The sequence below is a fragment of the Microcaecilia unicolor genome, chromosome 4 (genome assembly GCF_901765095.1).
Source record: "Microcaecilia unicolor chromosome 4, aMicUni1.1, whole genome shotgun sequence".
Classification (NCBI taxonomy): Eukaryota; Metazoa; Chordata; class Amphibia; order Gymnophiona; family Siphonopidae; genus Microcaecilia; species Microcaecilia unicolor.
Window position 1 is genome coordinate 231,365,424 of NC_044034.1, and position 19,178 is coordinate 231,384,601.

Consider the following 19,178-nt stretch of genomic DNA (forward strand, 5'->3'; position numbering starts at 1 on the left):
ACCTCCCCGCTCCCCCCGTTTTCTATTTCTGTTGATGGCTCTCTCATTCTCCCTGTCTCCTCAGCTCGAAACCTTGGGGTCATCTTTGACTCTTCTCTCTCCTTCTCTGCTCATATCCAGCAGATTGCCAAGACCTGTCGTTTCTTTCTTTACAACATCTGTAAAATCCGCCCCTTTCTTTCCGAGCACTCTACCAAAACCCTCATCCACACCCTTGTCACCTCTCGTTTAGACTACTGCAATCTGGTTCTTGCTGGCCTCCCACTTAGTCACCTCTCCCCTCTCCAGTCGGTTCAAAACTCTGCTGCCCGTCTCGTCTTCCGCCAGGGTCGCTTTACTCATACTACCCCTCTCCTCAAGACCCTTCACTGGCTCCCTATCCGTTTTCGCATCCTGTTCAAACTTCTTCTACTAACCTATAAATGTACTCACTTTGCTGCTCCCCAGTATCTCTCCACACTCGTCCTTCCCTACACCCCTTCCCGTGCACTCCGTTCCATGGATAAATCCTTCTTATCTGTTCCCTTCTCCACTACTGCCAACTCCAGACTTCGCGCCTTCTGTCTCGCTGCACCCTACGCCTGGAATAAACTTCCTGAGCCCCTACGTCTTGCCCCATCCTTGGCCACCTTTAAATCTAGACTGAAAGCCCACCTCTTTAACATTGCTTTTCACTCGTAACCACTCACCTCCACCTACCCTCCTCTCTTCCTTCCCGTTCACATTAATTGATTTGATTTGCTTTTTTTTTTTTTGTCTATTAGATTGTAAGCTCTTTGAGCAGGGACTGTCTTTCTTCTATGTTTGTGCAGCGCTGCGTACGCCTTGTAGCGCTATAGAAATGCTAAATAGTAGTAGTAGTAGGGTGCTGTGAAAATATGAATGGTATCTGTATACAGAGAAGGGGGTCTGTAAAGTTTAAATTATGAAAAATAAACTTGCAGAATTTGCAAATTTTGTGCACAATATGTGCAGAATTTTGATTTTTTTTGGGTGCAGAATTCCAGCAGGAGTATACTATTAATAGAAATTCTCCTTTGAGGTTTACTACAGTATCTGTATTTGCCCTTACCAGTTACCTAACTATTACTGTTAAATGACAGTCTATCAAATGATTCCTATTGAAATTATTGAGAGACTGGTTAGAGTAATTCCTATTGCCCCTTGTTGGTTATTTTTCTATTTACAATTCTAGTTCCTTTCCCTTTTCTGATTTTATGTGAATTTTAGCTCTATAAACCACTGTGATCTGCTAGTTAGTTAACAGCAGTATAGAAAATCTCAAATAAAATCTTCTTGAATATATATCCTTGTATAGTGTAAACCCGACTTCACCTGATATCTTCTAGTGCCCCATATAGACTTAATGGGTCAACTGTCCATGTTCAGTTACTGTGTCTACACAACCATAAATATCTACTATAATAAAACTCACCCTCAACGTTCTGAAGACAACGTTCTGAAGTCACTCAGTCACTCACTGAAGGGTTCATGGATTCATGGTGGTGGAAGCCATAACACTGACCATGTCTCTCTGCCCCGCCCTCGCATGACGGACCAATCAGAATAAACACCCTCAACATTCTGAAACACAAAGGACCATCACAACACCGTTCCCAGGCAACACTAGGACCAATCAGAGGAAACTACGTGACAATAAGAGAGGAGCATTCCCCAGCAGAATGGCTCATTATCTGTGCAGCACGGAGTGCACAGAAACACCGCTGGAACGAGAGAAGAATATTCCTGCTGTGGGTATATGCAAAAATAGACCGGGGGGGGGGGGGGGGGGGGGGGGGGGGAGGGAAATTTTTAAATGCCTAATGCCAGTACTGAAGAGTGCCAGAGGGCCTATAGCACAGACTATATTTGGGATCGCTTGACATGGAGTCAGAGGAGCCGGAAAACAACGTGCCCGTCACCATCTGGGACGTGGGCGAACAGGACAAGCTGCGGCCCAGCTGGAAGGATTACCCGCGACCCAGCCAGCAGCAAACAGCGACCAAGGAAGGGGGAGGAGTACTCCTTCCCTGCCTAGGAATCGCTGGAGACTGGCTGCCAAACAACGAAACAACTGCACACCGACGCACCACCTCTGTTATGGTATAAGCCAATCATCAGAATTAAATGTGTAGCATGATGTTGTGTTGGATCAGATACATATATATACACCAATATATTTGTGCAGCTTTTGGAGATGCACTGCAGCAGAACTGGCTTTCATTCCAAAAGCCCTCTTCCCTCTCCCTTTGGGGAATATTTACAAGACAAAGGTACTGCTGCAGTGGCAGGGACCTCACCTTGCCTTTTCTCATTCCTTAAACAAAAGACTTAAGACTGCTTTAAAGTTTTAAATTGACTCTATTCCTCTGATCAACACAACAAAGACTGGACCTAACCAGAGGATGCAAGGAGACAGGCAGGGAAAGGTGTGAAATCCAACTTAAAGACAAAGGGCACCTGCTGGCTGCCCCAGACAAATCTTATGTATCACAGAGAATCAAGCAGGAAGCCTTGTACATCAAAAGACCATTTGTCAGCAAAATCTAGACAGCAAGTCTCGTGATGTCATAAGACATGAGACCAAGACTCAGGGGTCGTGTGCAAACATGAGACCAGGACTCAGGGGTCGTGTGCAAAAAACCAGGAAGCCATCAAAGATCCATATGGCATATCCTCCTGCAGCTTGCAAGGTATAAAAGGACAAGCTGTTTCCCAAGAGTCAGATTCTCTTCAACTGCAAGCAACTCAGGGATCCACTCACTGCAGAAGCCCTGATGCCTTGCTCCTGAAACATGTGCTCATCAATCAGCTGGACCACAGCATGCTTGTAACAAGGACTTGTAAGTAACATAACTTTTGATCTAGACCTGCTACTTTGCCTTACTTAAGCACAGATTATCTGTAAAGATCTCTTAAAACCTACCTCTCATGTGCAATTGTATATTAAATCAACCTTTTTGAAGCTAAAAATACGGTCTCCTTGTGTTCTGAGTATATGATATCTTTCATATATACTTAATTTATTTAATTTATTGCAATTATCACCTTTGGTGATTGGTGGAGAAATTAATATCCTAAAACTTATAAATACAGCGCCTGCTCTTAAATTATAAACAGTAGCGAGTGCTCTCGAGCTCTTTTCCCCAAGATAAATCATTTCTTGTAACACCTCCATCATTCGAAAGGCATCCACTCTTTCTTCAACAGAAATGCAAACTAATAATACAAAACAAACAAAGAATACATGGTTTCTCAGGCGGCTGCAGGTAACTCCCCACCCCTTTCCTCTTCCCCGTTTGCCGAAGCGGCCAAGGACGTGCCCAACCATCCCCAGCCTCAGGCAAGCTGTCTCCCACCTCGGGGATTCCCCGAGCACCCGGAAAAAGACGGCGCTGATTCCTGCAGCACATAAAAGTTCCAGCATTCCCCTGCAGCCGGCCTGAAATGGACCAAACATATCGGATCACCCCCCGACGGCCCGAGACCGTGCTCTTCTCCCTTCCGCCAACTTAAAACAACCATCCCCGTCCTCAGGCAAGCCGTCACCCACCTCCAGGATGCCCAGAACCCCAGCCCAATGGAAAAAGATGGCGCTGCTTCCAACAGCACATTTCTCTTCCAGCATTCCCCTACAGCAGCCCTGAAATGGCCAAAAAATACCGACAGACAAAGAACGTGCTCCTCTACCTTCCGCCCATCTAAAACAACACTGCTGCCTCAGCACAACACAAAAAAAAAACATGGAAAAAAAAAACAACACTCAACAAAGGCTGACCCCCCTACAACCACATTTACATTTCACCAACAGAAAGACCCCCCTCCACAAACCTCCTTGACAGACAAAACCACACACACACAATACAACAGAAACACACCCTCAAAGCCACACACCAATCCAAACCACTTTGCCAGCACAGCACAGCACATCCCCCAACCCCCAAGCAAAAAACAAAACAAAAAAAAGACACATCAACAACCTGCACACACACCGCACCCTCACACACACACACAAAATAACTCTGTGACACATACACACAAAAAAAACCACATGCTAGCGCCCGTTTCATTGGTTTCGGAAACGGGCCTTTTTTACTAGTCCTATATAATAATTTGTACCTCCAGCGTTCTACGTCTGGATGCCTGGGTTCGTAACATCCATTCCCACTCATTGCCCTGCCCTCGCGTTAAAACGTAATGACATCAGAGGGCGGAACAATGAGAGGGAAGGGAACGCTGGAGGCGAGCTGATGTCAGGAGGGTTGTTACGAATGGAACGGAAGCCAGCACCAGCCAGCCAGAGAACGTTCAGGTACAAATCGACAGGAGGGAGGAAGGAAGGCAGGGGAGGACAGGGCGGAGGAGAATTGATGGGATGGAAGGTCAGTAGAGGAGAGAATCACGGGACACGGATGGGAGGGCAGGGAAGAGGAGACTTGCTGGACATGGAGGGGAGGGCAGGGGAGAGAGGAAAAAAAAGCTTACAGGACAGCCTACCTAGGGCCCGTTTCATTGTTGAGGAAACAGGCATGGTTCCACTACTAACCTAATAAAATATCTTTAAAAAAAACCTCTTGAAATATTAGCATTTTCCAAAATCAAGCAAGCAAGATCCCAATGAAAACCAGAAGAAAGACATATTCCTACTTGCAGTTCTGGATATAACTGCTGTGCATTACAGTGGAAGCAGTTGATTGTCTTTTTTTTTTTTTTTTATAATTTTAAATCCATTTGGAATGCATGTCTGTTCTCACGATTCTACAGCCCCTTTTAAGGTTGCACCCCCATAGTATAGCATTCTGTCATAGTATTTCATTGGTATTGTGTCCCCTTACCAGAATATGAGCTAGTGATTATTTCAAATACCTGGATATAAATGATTGGACTCTACCTTTCTGTTTTTGTTACCATTAGTATTTGTGTGCACAGAAAACATGGAAACCTAATTTTTTCCCTACTACCTTTCCTAGCAAGTTATTTGCAAACAAAACATTTCCTAAATATTTATGATTGTCTGGTAAATGAATAAACTGTAGATCTTGGTGTTGCAAAACTTAAGAGTAGAATTAATGAATGAAGCATTTGCTAAGTCCAGAGCTGGCAAAATAACTGCTTTCATATACCATCATAAAAATCTGAGGAAGATTTGCAGTTGCTGCTTTCTTAATCACTGTTTGTATAGAAAAAGTTGTCAATTATATGAAAGATATCAGAAAGCTAATATTTGCTTGTTAGCTGACCATATCTTTTCCTTCTTTGTAGATCCTAAGCTTCTTGGTGTTGGATCCTTGCTGAAGAAATACATTATCCTTCTGTGTACACACATTGGTGATATACTGCCTGTGGCAACAAGCATTGCTTGTATAAGCCACAGGCACTTTGCAGAAGTGTCTCATGTTGTGGAGGGAGAATTAACTGGTAATTTTAGTTTTAGGTACAAGATAAATATATTTTTCATAGCCTGACATCATCCAGTTTTCAGTTTTTTAGTTTTAGGTGACTCATCAATTTTCCCTTTAAAAAAATGAACAAAAGGGTAATATGTTTTTAATTGACTGATAAATATATGCTAATCTTGGTGATTTCAGTCACTGCCACTGGGTGATAGAGAAGGGGAGAGGGGATCAGAGGGTTGTAGGAAAGGCATAGAATTGTGAGGGTGGTGGACAGGTAATTTGCTTTCACATAGAACAGTGTTCCACAGTAAGAACAGAATGATCCAGTTCTGTGTGGAATTTTACTCTGGTATTCTGGGGACCTTTGGGGCTTCTTTTGCTGTCACTGGAAGGTATTCTTTTTATTTCACACAATTTAAAATTAGTTTTTAATGAGTAGGTCAGACTTTTCTTATTGAGAGAGATACAGTAGTGTACAATAGTTTGTTCTTTAAAGTGTTGATTTATTCCTGTTTTCTAGGTGTGCTCCTTCCAGAGTTGGTGGTTTCTGTTGTGTTGTTGCTCAGTAAAAATGCTGGGTTAATGCAGGAGGCTGGAGCTATTCCTCTACTGGGTGGACTCCTGGAACATCTAGATCGGTTTAATCAACTTGCTCCGGGAAAAGAAAGAGATGACAATGAAGACTTAGCATGGCCTGGGATAATGGGTATGTGTGTGTTGCCCTTTATTTGCAAACTTATCTACAAGTTAATCTAAATTTGACAGTGGCAAATATCTACTAAACCAGTTCAACTAGAAACATTGAAATGACGGCAGATAAAGGCCATACGATCCATCTAGTCTGCCCATCCTCTGTAACCCCTAATTCTTCCTGTTCCTAAGCGAGAGTGGTTACACTCTCAACCAACACTATAAAGCAGGACACAAGCAAGGACTGGCCAGTCTATATTTGTTCTTGTCCCCACCAGTCATCCACGTGACCATTGCTCTCCACTATAGAGCGAATGATCTTGCATAAAAAGCAATCAGTTCACTCATGCTTGAACTCATGCCCTGCTAGAAAGATGTAAAATGGGCAGGAGAAGAACTTCCAAAAATACACTGAAGAAGACCAGACCTCCAAGCTGCTCATTCATGCATTGTCAGTAAACAAACCAGAATTTGAACCTTCAATCAGAGATGACAATCCAGCTTATTTTCGAAAGAGAAAAACGCCCAAATTCCGACCTAAATCGGGAGATGGACGTCTTTCTCTTGTGGGTGCCCAAATCGGTATAATCGAAAGCCGATTTTGGGCGTTTCCAACTGCACTGCGTCGTGGGAACGCATAAAGTTGACGGGGGCGTGTTGGAGGCATGGTAAAGGCGGGACTGGGGCGTGGTTATCGACTGCGGAGAGATGGGCGCGCTCGGCCGATAATCGAAAAAATAAAGGCGTTTTTAGCCAGAATTTAGGACACGTTTTCTGGACCCTGTTTTTTCACGAACAGGTCCCAAAAAAGTGCCCTAAATGACCAGATGACCAATGGAGGGAATCGGGGATGACCTCCCCTGACTCCCCCAGTGGTCACTAACCCCCTCCCACCAAAAAAAACGGAACTTTAAACACTTTTTTTTTCCAGCCTCTATGCCAGCCTCAAATATCATCCCTAGCTCCATGACAGCAGTATGCAGGTCCCCCGAGCAAATTCTGGCTAAAAACGCCTTTATTTTTTCGATTATCGGCCGAGCGCGCCCATCTCTAACATTGATTTGTACCTTTGCTCTTCAGGGCACAGACCGTATAAGTCTGCCCAGCACTATCCTCACCTCCCAACCATCAGCCCCGCCTCCCAACCACCGGCTCTGGCACAGACCGTATAAGTCTGCCCAGCACTATCCCCGCCTCCCTACTACCAGCCCCGCCTTATGTCTATGTGCAATGTTGTGTATATCTTGCAGTACTATATAGACAATGCTAAATTGAAGACTAGTTGCAAATTTGTGGATACCTGCCTTCCAGATCATAGAGAACAGAGAACTCCTTCAGCTTTTCTCAGCGGTTTGGAAAGAAGCACTTCGCTTCCACAGTGGGGACCCAAAGGCTCAGCCCCCTACTGCCCTGAGATATTGCATCCCCAACTCCTTTCAACTCCAACCTCCCTGTGTACACTCTGTGATTCAGGGGTCATCTTTTTTTCCTGAACTCCCACCCTTGGGACGGGCTTCACATAGCAGAAAGTTCTCCAGCTGAAGAAAAATACAGGAATGTTTTTCACAGGTGTGCTATGTGATTGCATTCTGCTTCTGTCCCTTTAATCCCAAACTTAGTAAGACAAAAAGTATTTTTCTGGCTTTTGCCCAAAGGTGCTGGGTATAAATTAAGCATACAGAGTCCCATAAAGTCTGCTTTGTGGTCACTGCATCTTGTTCCTAAATTAACAGTGTGTAAAACTGGGCTTTCAAAGGGTTTATTAGTAATTAAAAAAAAAAAATCTCTGAGCTTTTTCAGATTTCAGGCTCGGAGCCAAATACCTGAAAACATTGACCCCACGTCCTGTACTTCAGTCACATACCATCTTCATCTTCTTCCCACATGCCCGAGTTAAGTGCCTGCAGATGTGGCGAGAGGTCCAGTCCTCGCTCTACCATGCTGAAATTGGAAGCTGTGAGAGACAGACAGAAAAAAATATTAATGACTAGGTTCATTTGAGTATGTGTCTGGATTACCTGTCTGCCTTTGAGGGCCTCGTGTCCTCCTCAAGGCTAGGGGGGAGTCAGTCTGTCCTTCTCTCTACTCCATTTAGGACATCTGCTGAATACAAAGGATAACGATTCTTCAAAAATGCAGCTCTTCCCACTGTGGATCTAGGAGCTCAGGCCCTAGTAACCTCCAATGTTCTGACTCTAACATAATCAATGTTCTATTGGAAACAATAGCCCTTTGCATATGTCCTACATGCCAACAGAAAGCTAAAGTATGGGTTTGTCTAATGGCATACAACAGCCTAATTTGAGTATAGTAGTTCTTAAGATAGTGCCTTGAATGATGCCAACCCAGAGGCAATGCTGGGCATTGCCATGAGGAAGATACAAATTGATTGCAGGACATAAGTACATAAGCATAAGTACATAAGCACTGCCATTCTGGGAAAAGACCAAGGGCCCATCAAGCCCAGCATCCTGTCTCCGACAGCAGCCAATCCAGGCTTCAAGAACCCGGTAACCCCCCCCCCCCCCCCCCCCCCAAAAAAAAAAATGAATAATGTTCAATGGACTTTTCCCTCAGGAATTTGTCCAAGCCCCCTTTAAATTCCGTAAGGCCAGCTGCTGTCACTACATTCTCCGGCAATGAGTTCCAGAGTCTAACTACACGCTGAGTAAAGAAAAACTTTCTCCTATTTGTTTTAAATCTACCATATTCTAGCTTCATCTTGTGTCCCCTGGTTTTGTTGTTGTTTGAAAGTGTAAACAATCGCTTCACATCTGTCCACTCTACTCAGCTCATTATCTTGTAGACTTCTATCATTTGCAGTTGGGGACGTAAATTAAAAAATAGTAAAAGGGAGACTTGAACCAGCCACCTTCTGATTCCCAGGCCAGTGCTCTAAGCACTGCACCACATGAATCAGTTGTTTAGACGTCCTTCCCTTTCCATTAAGTCCCTCTAAGTTTCTGTCAGCCAATCACAGCTCCATTTCTTTGTGGGCAAAGTTAAGTAATCGCAAAATCATAGGGCGAGATTGGGTGTTAGATGGTTGTCTTGTCCCCAGTCTATGAGCCCGCACTATACGAATGGAATATGATGAATATCCATCTAACTCAGTATCTTTTTTGTAATAGTGGCCAAGCCATGTCACAAGTACCTGGCAGAAACCCAAATAGTGGCAGCATTCCATGCTATCAATCCCAGGGCAAAGCAGTAGCTTCCCCATGTCTGTCTGTCTGTCTCTCAATAGCATACTATGGACTTTTCCTCCAGGAACATGTCCAAACCTTTCTTTAAACCCTGATACGCTAACTGCTGTTAACTACATCTTCCGGCAAAGAGTTTCGGAGCTTAACTATTCATTGAATGAAAAAATATTTCCTCCTATTTGTTTTAAAAGTATTTCTATGTAACTTCCTTGAGTGTCCCCTAGTCTTTGTACTTTTGGAATGAGTAAAAAAAAATCAATTCACTTCTCATTCCACTCCACTCGATTCATTCACCAGTGGCCTGTAGACCTTGGGGGCCCTATACTTGCATCTCCTTCACTGGGCCAGGTTCTGTGGCTGGGTTTGCTGCTGTGTCTGCAGCCTCCTCCCCCTCAACTGTCTTCTCAACAGCAGCAGCTCCAAATAAATCCACAAAATGTTTCAGTTTTGAGAGAAATGGCTCTGACTGTAACAGCAGCTTGCCGTGTGAATGCGGGGCGATAGCTGCCAATATTTAAAAGGGTAAGCAATAATTTCCAAAATGGCTGTATGTCATAATTTAGCTGGACTTCTGCTTCTGAATATTAACTTTGTCTATCAACCTTTTAGCCACATCTTGTTAATGCCCCCACCATTTAGCGGCTATATTTTGTGCGGCACCCAGTCATAATAGCCTTGACAAAAGAGCCCCGTCAAAACAGACTTGTAACAAAATAACCCTTGACAAAATAGCCCCTACACAAAACAGCTCCCTAAGAAAAAAATAACACATCACAAAAAATATAATAAACTACAACTGAAATCTTCACTGATAAAGACTCCTACCAGCATTCAGTTGCATAAAGTATATTTAAATAAACAAAATTCTGTAGCTACAAACTGGTATTCATAATCTGTTCTGCTATTTAAAGAAACTTCTTCCATCAACATGCTAATTTAAAAAGAAAAACAACAATATTGTCATCATTTTCATAGTCTTACCAACCTTATCCTGTTTGGCAAGGTAAGATTATTAGGAAAAAATGCAGTTTCTTATTCTGGGCAGCCTGATTGGGCTCTTTTGTCATTGGGGGGGGGGGGGGGGGGGGGGGCTAACTTGTCAAGGGTTATATTGTGGGCAGGCTGTTTTGACAGTGGCTTAATTATGTCGGGAGCTTTTTTTTGTTTGGAGCTTTTTTTGTTGGGGCTATTTTGACCAGGTACCATTTTGCACTTATTTTACATAGGTGCCTGTACTGTGGCTGCTGAATATTGGGTTTAAGTGGTTATGGCTGACATAGCCACTTAAGTGCCAATTTCAGCCACATAACTGTCGCCTAAATTTTTGAATATCAGGCCCTTAATATTTTGCTTTTTGAAACTGCTTTTCTCGCTCTATGAAAATTGTCACTTAACTACACAATTCATATTCTTTTTTTTTAGAAAGCTGACACTTTTAAAATATAACTTGTCTTTAACAGAATATCTGTAAACATATATTACAGTTATGAATTTAGTGTTTAAACTTGTGATGCTTGAACCTAACCTGTGGATTTTATTTCCCAACAGGTTCCTTTTTCACAGCCCACAGCTCCAGAAATAATGAGGAGGTAACTCTTATCCGTAAAGCTGATTTGGAGAATCATAATAAAGATGGAGGCTTCTGGACTATGATTGATGGGAAAGTTTATGATATTAAAGACTTTCAGACCCAGTCTTTAACTGGAAATAGTATACTTGGTAAGGCTTATTTTCTGCTTTATGCATTGGACTTTGAAACTGATTATTTTCTTATACAATACCTTATATGCTGTCTGATTCTAGGAAAAGCTGAATAAAGTATTAACTGTTAGTCTTCTTAGGAATATAGAGGATAAGATGAGCAATTTATAAGGAATACTTTTTATATTAGACTGACATAATACATTTGTAATTAGGTGCTAAGGATGACATAACCTGCATGCATAAGTTGGATGTTAATGAATGTTAATACCACCAATGAATGGTGGTAGTGCCCTTGTATAAGTCTGGAGACCACACCTTCAAAAAGATATAAACAGGATGGAGTAGGTCCAGAGGGCAGCTACAAAATTGGTTAAGTGGTCTCTGTCATAAGCGTATGGTGACAGACTTCTAGTCCTCAATATGTATACTGTGGAAGAAACGCAGGAGAGAGGGAATATGATAGAAATGTTTAAATATCTCTATGGCAGTGGTTCCCAAACCTGGTCCTGGAGGCACCCCAGCCAGTCAGGTTTTCAGGATATCCACAATGAATATTCATACACGTAACAACAACCGTTAGAATTGCAGAAATCTTTTAATTTTATTTATATAAATCTAATCCTCTTCTTATCTTGTTAACTCATGGTCATAAAAGTCTGTCACACACAAACATTAGCATTCTCTCTCATTCACACATACAATTCTTCAAAAAATTGTCAAAAAAATTATAAGCTAATACAAGTGTAACAGGACTGATACTGAATAAGGTGTAATACATCAAAGCAGAGTTACACAACTGCTTCACATTGCTGATTAATTACACTTAACAAATGAGTCCTTTCCACATAGCAAAATCTCGTCCAAGCTGTATAATCAATTCCACTCTCATGGGACGTCAATAAAAGTACTTTATATTCAGGCTGGATATCCTTTAATAAACTTCATCTTCAATACTAAATGGACGAGTGTCTTCAACCCAAACATGTAAGGGTTCCAGAAACTCCAAATTACTGATACAGTCAACTGTTAGATACTAGTTGATAATCTTTCACATGAAGTTATAACACAATAGGTAGTCTATACACCACAGAACCTGGACCCGACATGATCATGTTTCGCTATAAAACTAGCGTCTTCAGGGGTCTTGTGTTCGTAACAAAATAACAATGAGTTATACTATACACCCTATCAACACCACACATCCAATTGCAAAACATTAACATAAAACTAGCAGTTACAAAATAACTTATTGGTGGAATAATTTGTTCAGAAGGTAAATTCTTTGTGTGTAGGGCTATAGAAGGAGATAAAACAGGCTAAACAGAAATATTACGCATCATTGATTGCAGAGGCTCCAAATCTTGAGTATAAAATATAGCGGGTTTTGAGGATGAAGAAAGGGGGTACCAATATTAGGGATTCACAGTTTTTCCCTTTAGTGGATTTATTGGTGGAATCATTTGTTCAGAAGGTAAATTCTTTGTGTGTAGGGCTAGAGGATGAGAATAAGGTAGGTGGTGAATATGTGAGGGATATTTCCTCCAATGTTTGGAATGAGTTTAGGATCCCTACATGGGGTGAGTTCAAGCAGAGCCTGCAGGGATTGCATGTGGGAGATGGGTTGGATCCGGTGCCCATATCTTGGGTTAGTATATGGATTTGTATGTAGGAGTTTGGAAGAAGGGATAGTTCCTTCATCCAGGAAGAAGGCGGTGGTCAGTTAAGGATGTGATGGATGTGGCCAATTATAGGCTAAACTAGTGGAGCAAGTGGTGTTTTCCCAGTTGATGAATTTTGTTGATAGGGTAGGAGTGTTGAGACCTTTTCATTCAGGTTTCCGTTAGGGTTATTGAACCTCTGGCTTTTGTTACTGAATGATAGTCAGGCGCAGTTAGATAAGGGCAGGGTAGCATTAGCTGTATCGTTAATGGCTGCATTTGATGTTCTTAATCATCAATTTTTGTTGAGTTGGTTAACCTCTTTAGGGATTGGTGCATAGGTAATTGAATGGTTTTCTTCGTTCCTTAAGGACCACTCATGGTTTGTGCCTGGGGTGATCTGCTGATTATGAGTTACAGTATGGGGTGCTGTAGGGTTCTGCATTGTCCCCAGTGTTATTTAATTTACGTTTGGCACTTTTTGTTAGAAGTCATTTAGCAATTTGCAGTTCGTATGTATGTGTACACGGATGATAGTTTGCTGTTGAGATTCTTGTTTCCTGCTGCCCTGGACCTTACTGCTTTGCAGGATTGTTTGGTGGCTGTAGAGGATTGAATAGTCCACAATCATAAAGGAATCCTGTTCAGAAGGAATGGATCCTCAGGAGCTTAGCTGAGATTGGGTGGCAGAGCCGTTGGTGGGAGGCGGGGCTGGTGGTTGGGAGGCAGGGATAGTGCTGGGCAGACTTATACGGTCTGTGCCAGAGCCGATGGTGGGAGACGGGACGGGTGGTTGGGAGGCGGGGATAGTGCTGGGCAGACTTATACAGTCTGTGCCCTGAAGAGGACAGGTACAAATCAAGGTAGGGTGTACACAAAAAGTAGCACATAAGAGCATATCTTGTTGGGCAGACTGGTTGGACCGTGCAGGTCTTTTTCTGCCGTCATTTACTATGTTACTATGTTATAATCGATTAGTCCTTAACTTAGGGGTGACTACTGCATGTTGGCTGACTGGACATCTGCCTTGCCTTGCTGTGTTTCCACAATTTTTGCAGTGTAAGGCGCAGCTCTCTGAGTCGTTTGGTGTTTAGGGGCCTGGATTGAGTCCAAGTTGAAATTTGAGCAACAGGTTTCTCAGGTGGTATGAGCGGGGTTTGCTTACCTGCAGATGGTAAGAGCAGTGCATTCTTATGAGTAGTTGATACCAAAGTTAGATTATGATAATGTGGTTAACATGGGAGTCTCTCCGTGTGTTCTTCAGAGATTGCGTACAGTTCAGAATGCAGGGATATGGTTGCTTGGAGGTTTGACCAGAAGGGACCATGTGACCCCCTCTCTATGTGAAATATCAGTGGTTGCCATTGCAATATAGGCCTATATTTAAGATCTTAACTGTGGTGTTCAGGTGCTTCACACAGGGAAGCCTGGGTATTTGTTGGAGCTATTAACACCCTATGTTCCTTCCAGGGCTCTTAGGTCACAGGATACGTCCCAGGCATGGGTGAGATTGTCGTCTTTTAGTGCTTGTGGTTTGTTTTTTTTTTGTTTGCTCCTTTCCTATAGAATCAGCTTCCATGGGATCTGCAGGAGGAGCAGTCTTATAAACTATTTAAGACGAGGTAAAATTTTTTTTAAGAAGTTTTGGGCTGTTCAGTTTGAACTGTCTCCTTGGACAGGTGGCCTGCATATATTTCTATTTTTATGTGTGCCCTTGTTCTTTGTATGTTTGGGCTTTCCTATTTTAACTGATGTTCTTTTCTGTTTTAGTTTTAATTTTATGTTGTAAACCACTCTGTCTTGTCTGTCTAAACTTCCACAAGCTCATTAAAGCATCCCTCTTCAATAAGTATTTCACAGACAACGATTAGCCCATCTAACACAGGGATGCAAAGATTATAAGTACACATCTAGAGTAGCTTGAACAGTTTCTTAAACTAATATTTCTATGTGGCTAGCCACGGATACTTTGCTAAGATGCCATTACTCTGTTATACTGCTGCAGTATGTACCTTCCCTAGTTACACTGCAAACCATTGTTTCATGTATCTAGTTTCCTTATTATCTATTGTTTTATGTAATTCATATGCCTCATGTATCAACCCAAGTTCCTCAGCGACCCTCCAGACCGGTCAAGACGCGTGGGTTATGTCCTCCTACCAGCAGAGGGAGACTGAGAAAACACTAAGCTTTTGAAGCCTGTATATATAACCTGTGCAGAACCTCCACTAGCCAGTATTTTCTCAGTCTCAGCAGAGGTAGCAGTTGACAGCCTGTGCAGTCTCCAATAATCTGGTGAGGTAGTTTGTCATTGGGTCGTAGGATTTTTTTTTTTTTTTTTCCTTCCAAACTTTATTCTGTTGCAGTACCCTGTACGTGTGTGTAAAAAAAAAAAAAAAAAAAAAAAAAAAAAAGTGCTTTGAGGCCCTGGGTCTGGTGGGGCCCAGTTTTTCCCCCTGGGGTGTTACACCTATGTTTGGGTCCCTCCCCCTGTGCTGCTCTCTATTTCTGTTTGCTTGGCAGCTTTGTGCCTCGGCTGCTTTCTCAGTATTGTAGCCTTGAGTGCCTTACAATTTCCAGATGCCAGAATTAGAGTACTGTGCCTTTAAGGTCAGTTATTCTATTTCATTTTGCTTGGCAGCTTTGTGCCTCGGCTGCTTTCTCAGTATTGTAGCCTTGAGTGCCTTACAATTTCCAGATGCCAGAATTAGAGTACTGTGCCTTTAAGGTCAGTTATTCTATTTCGTTTTGCTTGGCAGCTTTGTGCCTCGGCTGCTTTCTCAGTATTGTAGCCTTGAGTGCCTTACAATTTCCAGCTGCCAGAGTTGGAGTACTGTGCCTTTAAGGGCATTTATTTCTTTATTTTCAGCGGACCGAACGGGGGTTTCGATTCCTTGCTGGAACGAGAGAGCAGCGCTTCAGTGCTTTTGCAGTGTGAGTTTTTGGTTTGGCGCGTTTGCGGAACAGCTTTTCCCTTCCCTCGTGGTTTATGGCGGCCCAGCTCCTCCGATGGCGCGCGTGCTCGTGGCGAGGGGTAGAGGCGCCGGGCGCTCAGTGTAGCTTTGCGGGGCACCTATAAAGGTGGCTGCGGCACCCCCCGACTTGACCGCGGAGGGATCGATGGTGTCGGGAGTCTCCGGGTCAGCGGGAGCGTAGGCAGGGCCGCTGTCAGCGGGAACAGTTTCGGCGGGAACAGCCGCCATCTTGAGACTGACGCGGCCCGTGGAGCCAGCTGTTTTTGGGCCTGCGGCCTCCGTTTTTGGCACAAAAGGGCCTAATGACGGTCCAGGAATGGTGGGCTTTCCTCCAGATTTTGTCTGGACGCGGTATCAGGCCTGGAGATCGGGACCCCCCCCCCCCCCCCCAATTGGAAGAGGGGGCTATTTCCGTCTTGGCTGAGAGACCACGGTTAGAGTGGTCAGAGGACAGGCAATGTTTTTCTCCTGTAGCTGCAGAAGCTGTGCTTAGTGATCTGGGGAGTCAGATGGAATTGACGGCTCTCAGGAGCAGGATTGGTGGATTCCTGGAGAGGATCCTTCAATAGTGCGGATTTTCCATAGAGATGAGCTGTCAGAACTCATAGATCAGGTGTCGTCCACCCTTCAGTTTGGTCCTGAGGTGGCTTTGGGGGAAACTGTCCAGGATCCGTTAGTGAAGGGCATTCAGCGTCAGGCGTGATCCTTCCCTATGAACAAGGATCTCCGGGAGATGATTTGTCAGGAATGGGATTTGCCGTGTATGGTGGCAAAGGCAATGGCGAGGCTTTATCCCCTCCCTCAGGACGATAGGGATTCCTTTAAGGCTCCCACGGTAGATGCAGTAGTGACGGCAGTAATTATAGCTACGGCTATCCCGGTTGATGGAGGAACGGCCCTCCGTGATCCTCAGGATAGGAAGTTGGGATCTTTTCTCAAGCGTAGTTTTGTTTTGTCAGCTCTAGCCCTGCAGGCCTCGGTTTGTGGGGGTCTGGTAGCTCGGGCATGTTTTCGTTGGGCCAAGAAGCTCCTGGATGATTCGGTAGATGTTGGTTCTTCTGGGGGTCAGGAGTTAGCCGACTTGGACATGGGTTCATCCTTTTTGTCTGAGGCTTTTATGATTTGTTGCCTACTTCAGACAAAAAATATGGCTATGGTTGTGGGTCTCTGCCACTTAAGGGAGCTATGCTCTTTGGAGAAGATTTGGACAAGTTAGTGTGAGGTCTTAGTGATACCAAGGTTCTATGGCTTCCAGATTTTCGGTTCAAGGCAGGGGCCAGAACTAGTTCCTCTCGGGGACGGTTTAGGGAGGCTCAGCGGTATAGGCCGGGCAGATCGAGTGGGACCTACCCCTAGCTGTCTGTTTGTCTGTCCAATTTAGATTGTAAGCTCTGTTGAGCAGGGACTGTCTTTTCATGTTAATTTGGACAGCGCTGCATAAGTCTAGTAGTGCTATAGAAATGTTTAATAGTAGTAGGACCTCTAGGGGTCGGTTTTTCCAGCGCGCACAGTTCTTTCGTGAGAGTCGTCGCGGAGGGCGTGGCTTTTCCGCAGGAAGTTAGTATTCAGGCCGCAATTCCCAATGAAGGTGTGCGGGCTCAGGCTCTGGTGCATGTTGGGGCTCGGCTGAGTCTGTTTTACCAGAGCTGGGCCCAAATCAGGTCAGATCAGTGGGTTCTCAAGGTGTTTCGAGGCGGATATGCGCTGGAATTCGAAAGCTGTTCTCCCGAAGTGTTTCTGGAATCCTTCTGACGGTCTTGGAGCAAGAGGGCAGCAGTGAGGGACACTCTGCGGTGGCTGCTCGCGTTGGGAGCCGTGGTTCCTGTTCCTTCAGATCAGCAATGCTCAGGGTGCTATTTGATCTATTTTGTGGTCCACAAGAAAGAGGACACTTTTCGTCCCATTTTAGATCTCAAAAGGGTCAATGCGGCACTCAAGGTGCCCTCTTTCCGGATGGAGACGTTGCGGTCGGTCACTGGTGCGGTCCGGAAAGGAGAGTTTCTCACTTCCCTGGATTTGACGGAAGCTTATCTTCACTTTCCTTCGTGCAGCCTTTTGGTTCCAAGTTACAGGGTCCGATTCGTCGGTTCCTTGCAGAGAAGGCGCCGACGGCCCGTACTTATCGTCAGGTCCTGGGCCTGATGGCGGCGACCATAGAGGTAGTTCCGTGGGCCAGGGCGCACATGCGTCAGGTACAGTCAGCTCTGCTCAGTCGTTGGTCCCCTCTGTCGCAGGACTTGGAAATGTGTTGTCTGCTGTCGGTGGCCCCTCGTCTCAGTCTCCGCTGGTGGCTCAACCCGCGCAATTTGGGAAAAGGAATGCCGTTGGAGTCCCCACAGGGGCTGGTAATGGTCACAGATGCCAGTCTGCAAGGTTGGGGGGCACATTGTCTCGGTCAGGTAGCTCAAGGCCGGTGGTCTCGGGCAGAAACAGAGTGGTCCATCAACCGGCTGGAAACTCGGGCCATTCGGGTGGCGCTCCAGGCCTTGACGTCGGTGGTTCGCCACAAGGCAGTCCGAGTGCTCTGTGACAATGCCATGGCAGTAGCATATGTCAACCGTCAAGGGGGGACGAAGAGCCTTGGCGGCGCAGTTGAACTCATCTTCAGGCTCTCTTGGCAGCGCATGTGGCCGGGGTAGGTCACATAGATGCAGATTATCTCAGCAGGCACACTCTAGATCCCAGAGAGTGGTCTTTTCTTCGGTCAGTGTTCCAGTGAGTTGTGTCGGTCTGGGGACTTTCGGTGATCTTAGGGCAACGGCTCGCTATGCGCAAGTTCAGAGATTTTTTTTTTTTTTTTTTCAGTCGCTGAAGAGACCCTTGAGCGGAGGGAATCGACGCTCTTCTGTTGCCTTGGCCTCGGGAGTGACTGTATGTGTTTCCTCCGTGGCTGTTAGTCGGTCGAGTAATATAGCGCATCGAACATCACTTCGGTCGGGTGATTCTGGTAGCTCCGGATTGGCAGCGTCGACCATGGTACGGAGACCTGGTGCGGTTGGCAGGGGCGGCGGCCCTGCCTTTGTTGGGATCAGTTCTGTGTCAAGGCCCGATAATCATGCCGGATCCGGCTCGGTTTTCGCTTATGGCTTGGCTCTTGAGCGGCACAAGTTGAAGAAGAAGGGGCTTTCGTCCAGTGGCTTTGCTACGATGTTGAGTTGCCATAGACGATCCACTTCCTTGGCGTATGTCCGGGTTTGGAGAATCTTTGAGCACTGGTGTGAAGACCATCGAGTTCGGCCGTTTCGCTCTTCGGTGGCGGAAGTTTTGGAATTTTTGCACGATGGTGTTGATAGGGGTCTGGCCTTGTCTACACTGAAGGTTCAGGTGGCAGCTTTGTCATGTTTTCGTGGGAAGCTTCAGTGAAAGTCCTTCGCGTCTGTGCCTGAGGTAGTGCGCCTCAGTGACGGATGGTGCCTCCGTGGGATTTGAAGCTAGTTTTGGATGCTTTGATCAGGCCTCCGTTTGTGCCTCTGGTATCGGCATCTTGTAAGGATTTATCTTTAAAGACGGTCTTGTTGGTGGCGATTACTTCAGCACGGAGTGTTTCAG

At 44.8% G+C, this 19,178-nt stretch overlaps 1 protein-coding gene across 1 annotated transcript in view; it reads left to right on the top strand.

Annotated features, from left to right (window-relative positions):
* The window catches only part of HERC2 (HECT and RLD domain containing E3 ubiquitin protein ligase 2), a 921,269-nt gene that overhangs the window by 215,799 nt on the left and 686,292 nt on the right, over window positions 1-19,178 (top strand). The window contains 3 exon segments of the mRNA XM_030201308.1: window positions 5,263-5,418; window positions 5,917-6,102; window positions 10,841-11,011. Of these exon segments, the coding sequence (XP_030057168.1) occupies window positions 5,263-5,418; window positions 5,917-6,102; window positions 10,841-11,011 (513 nt within the window).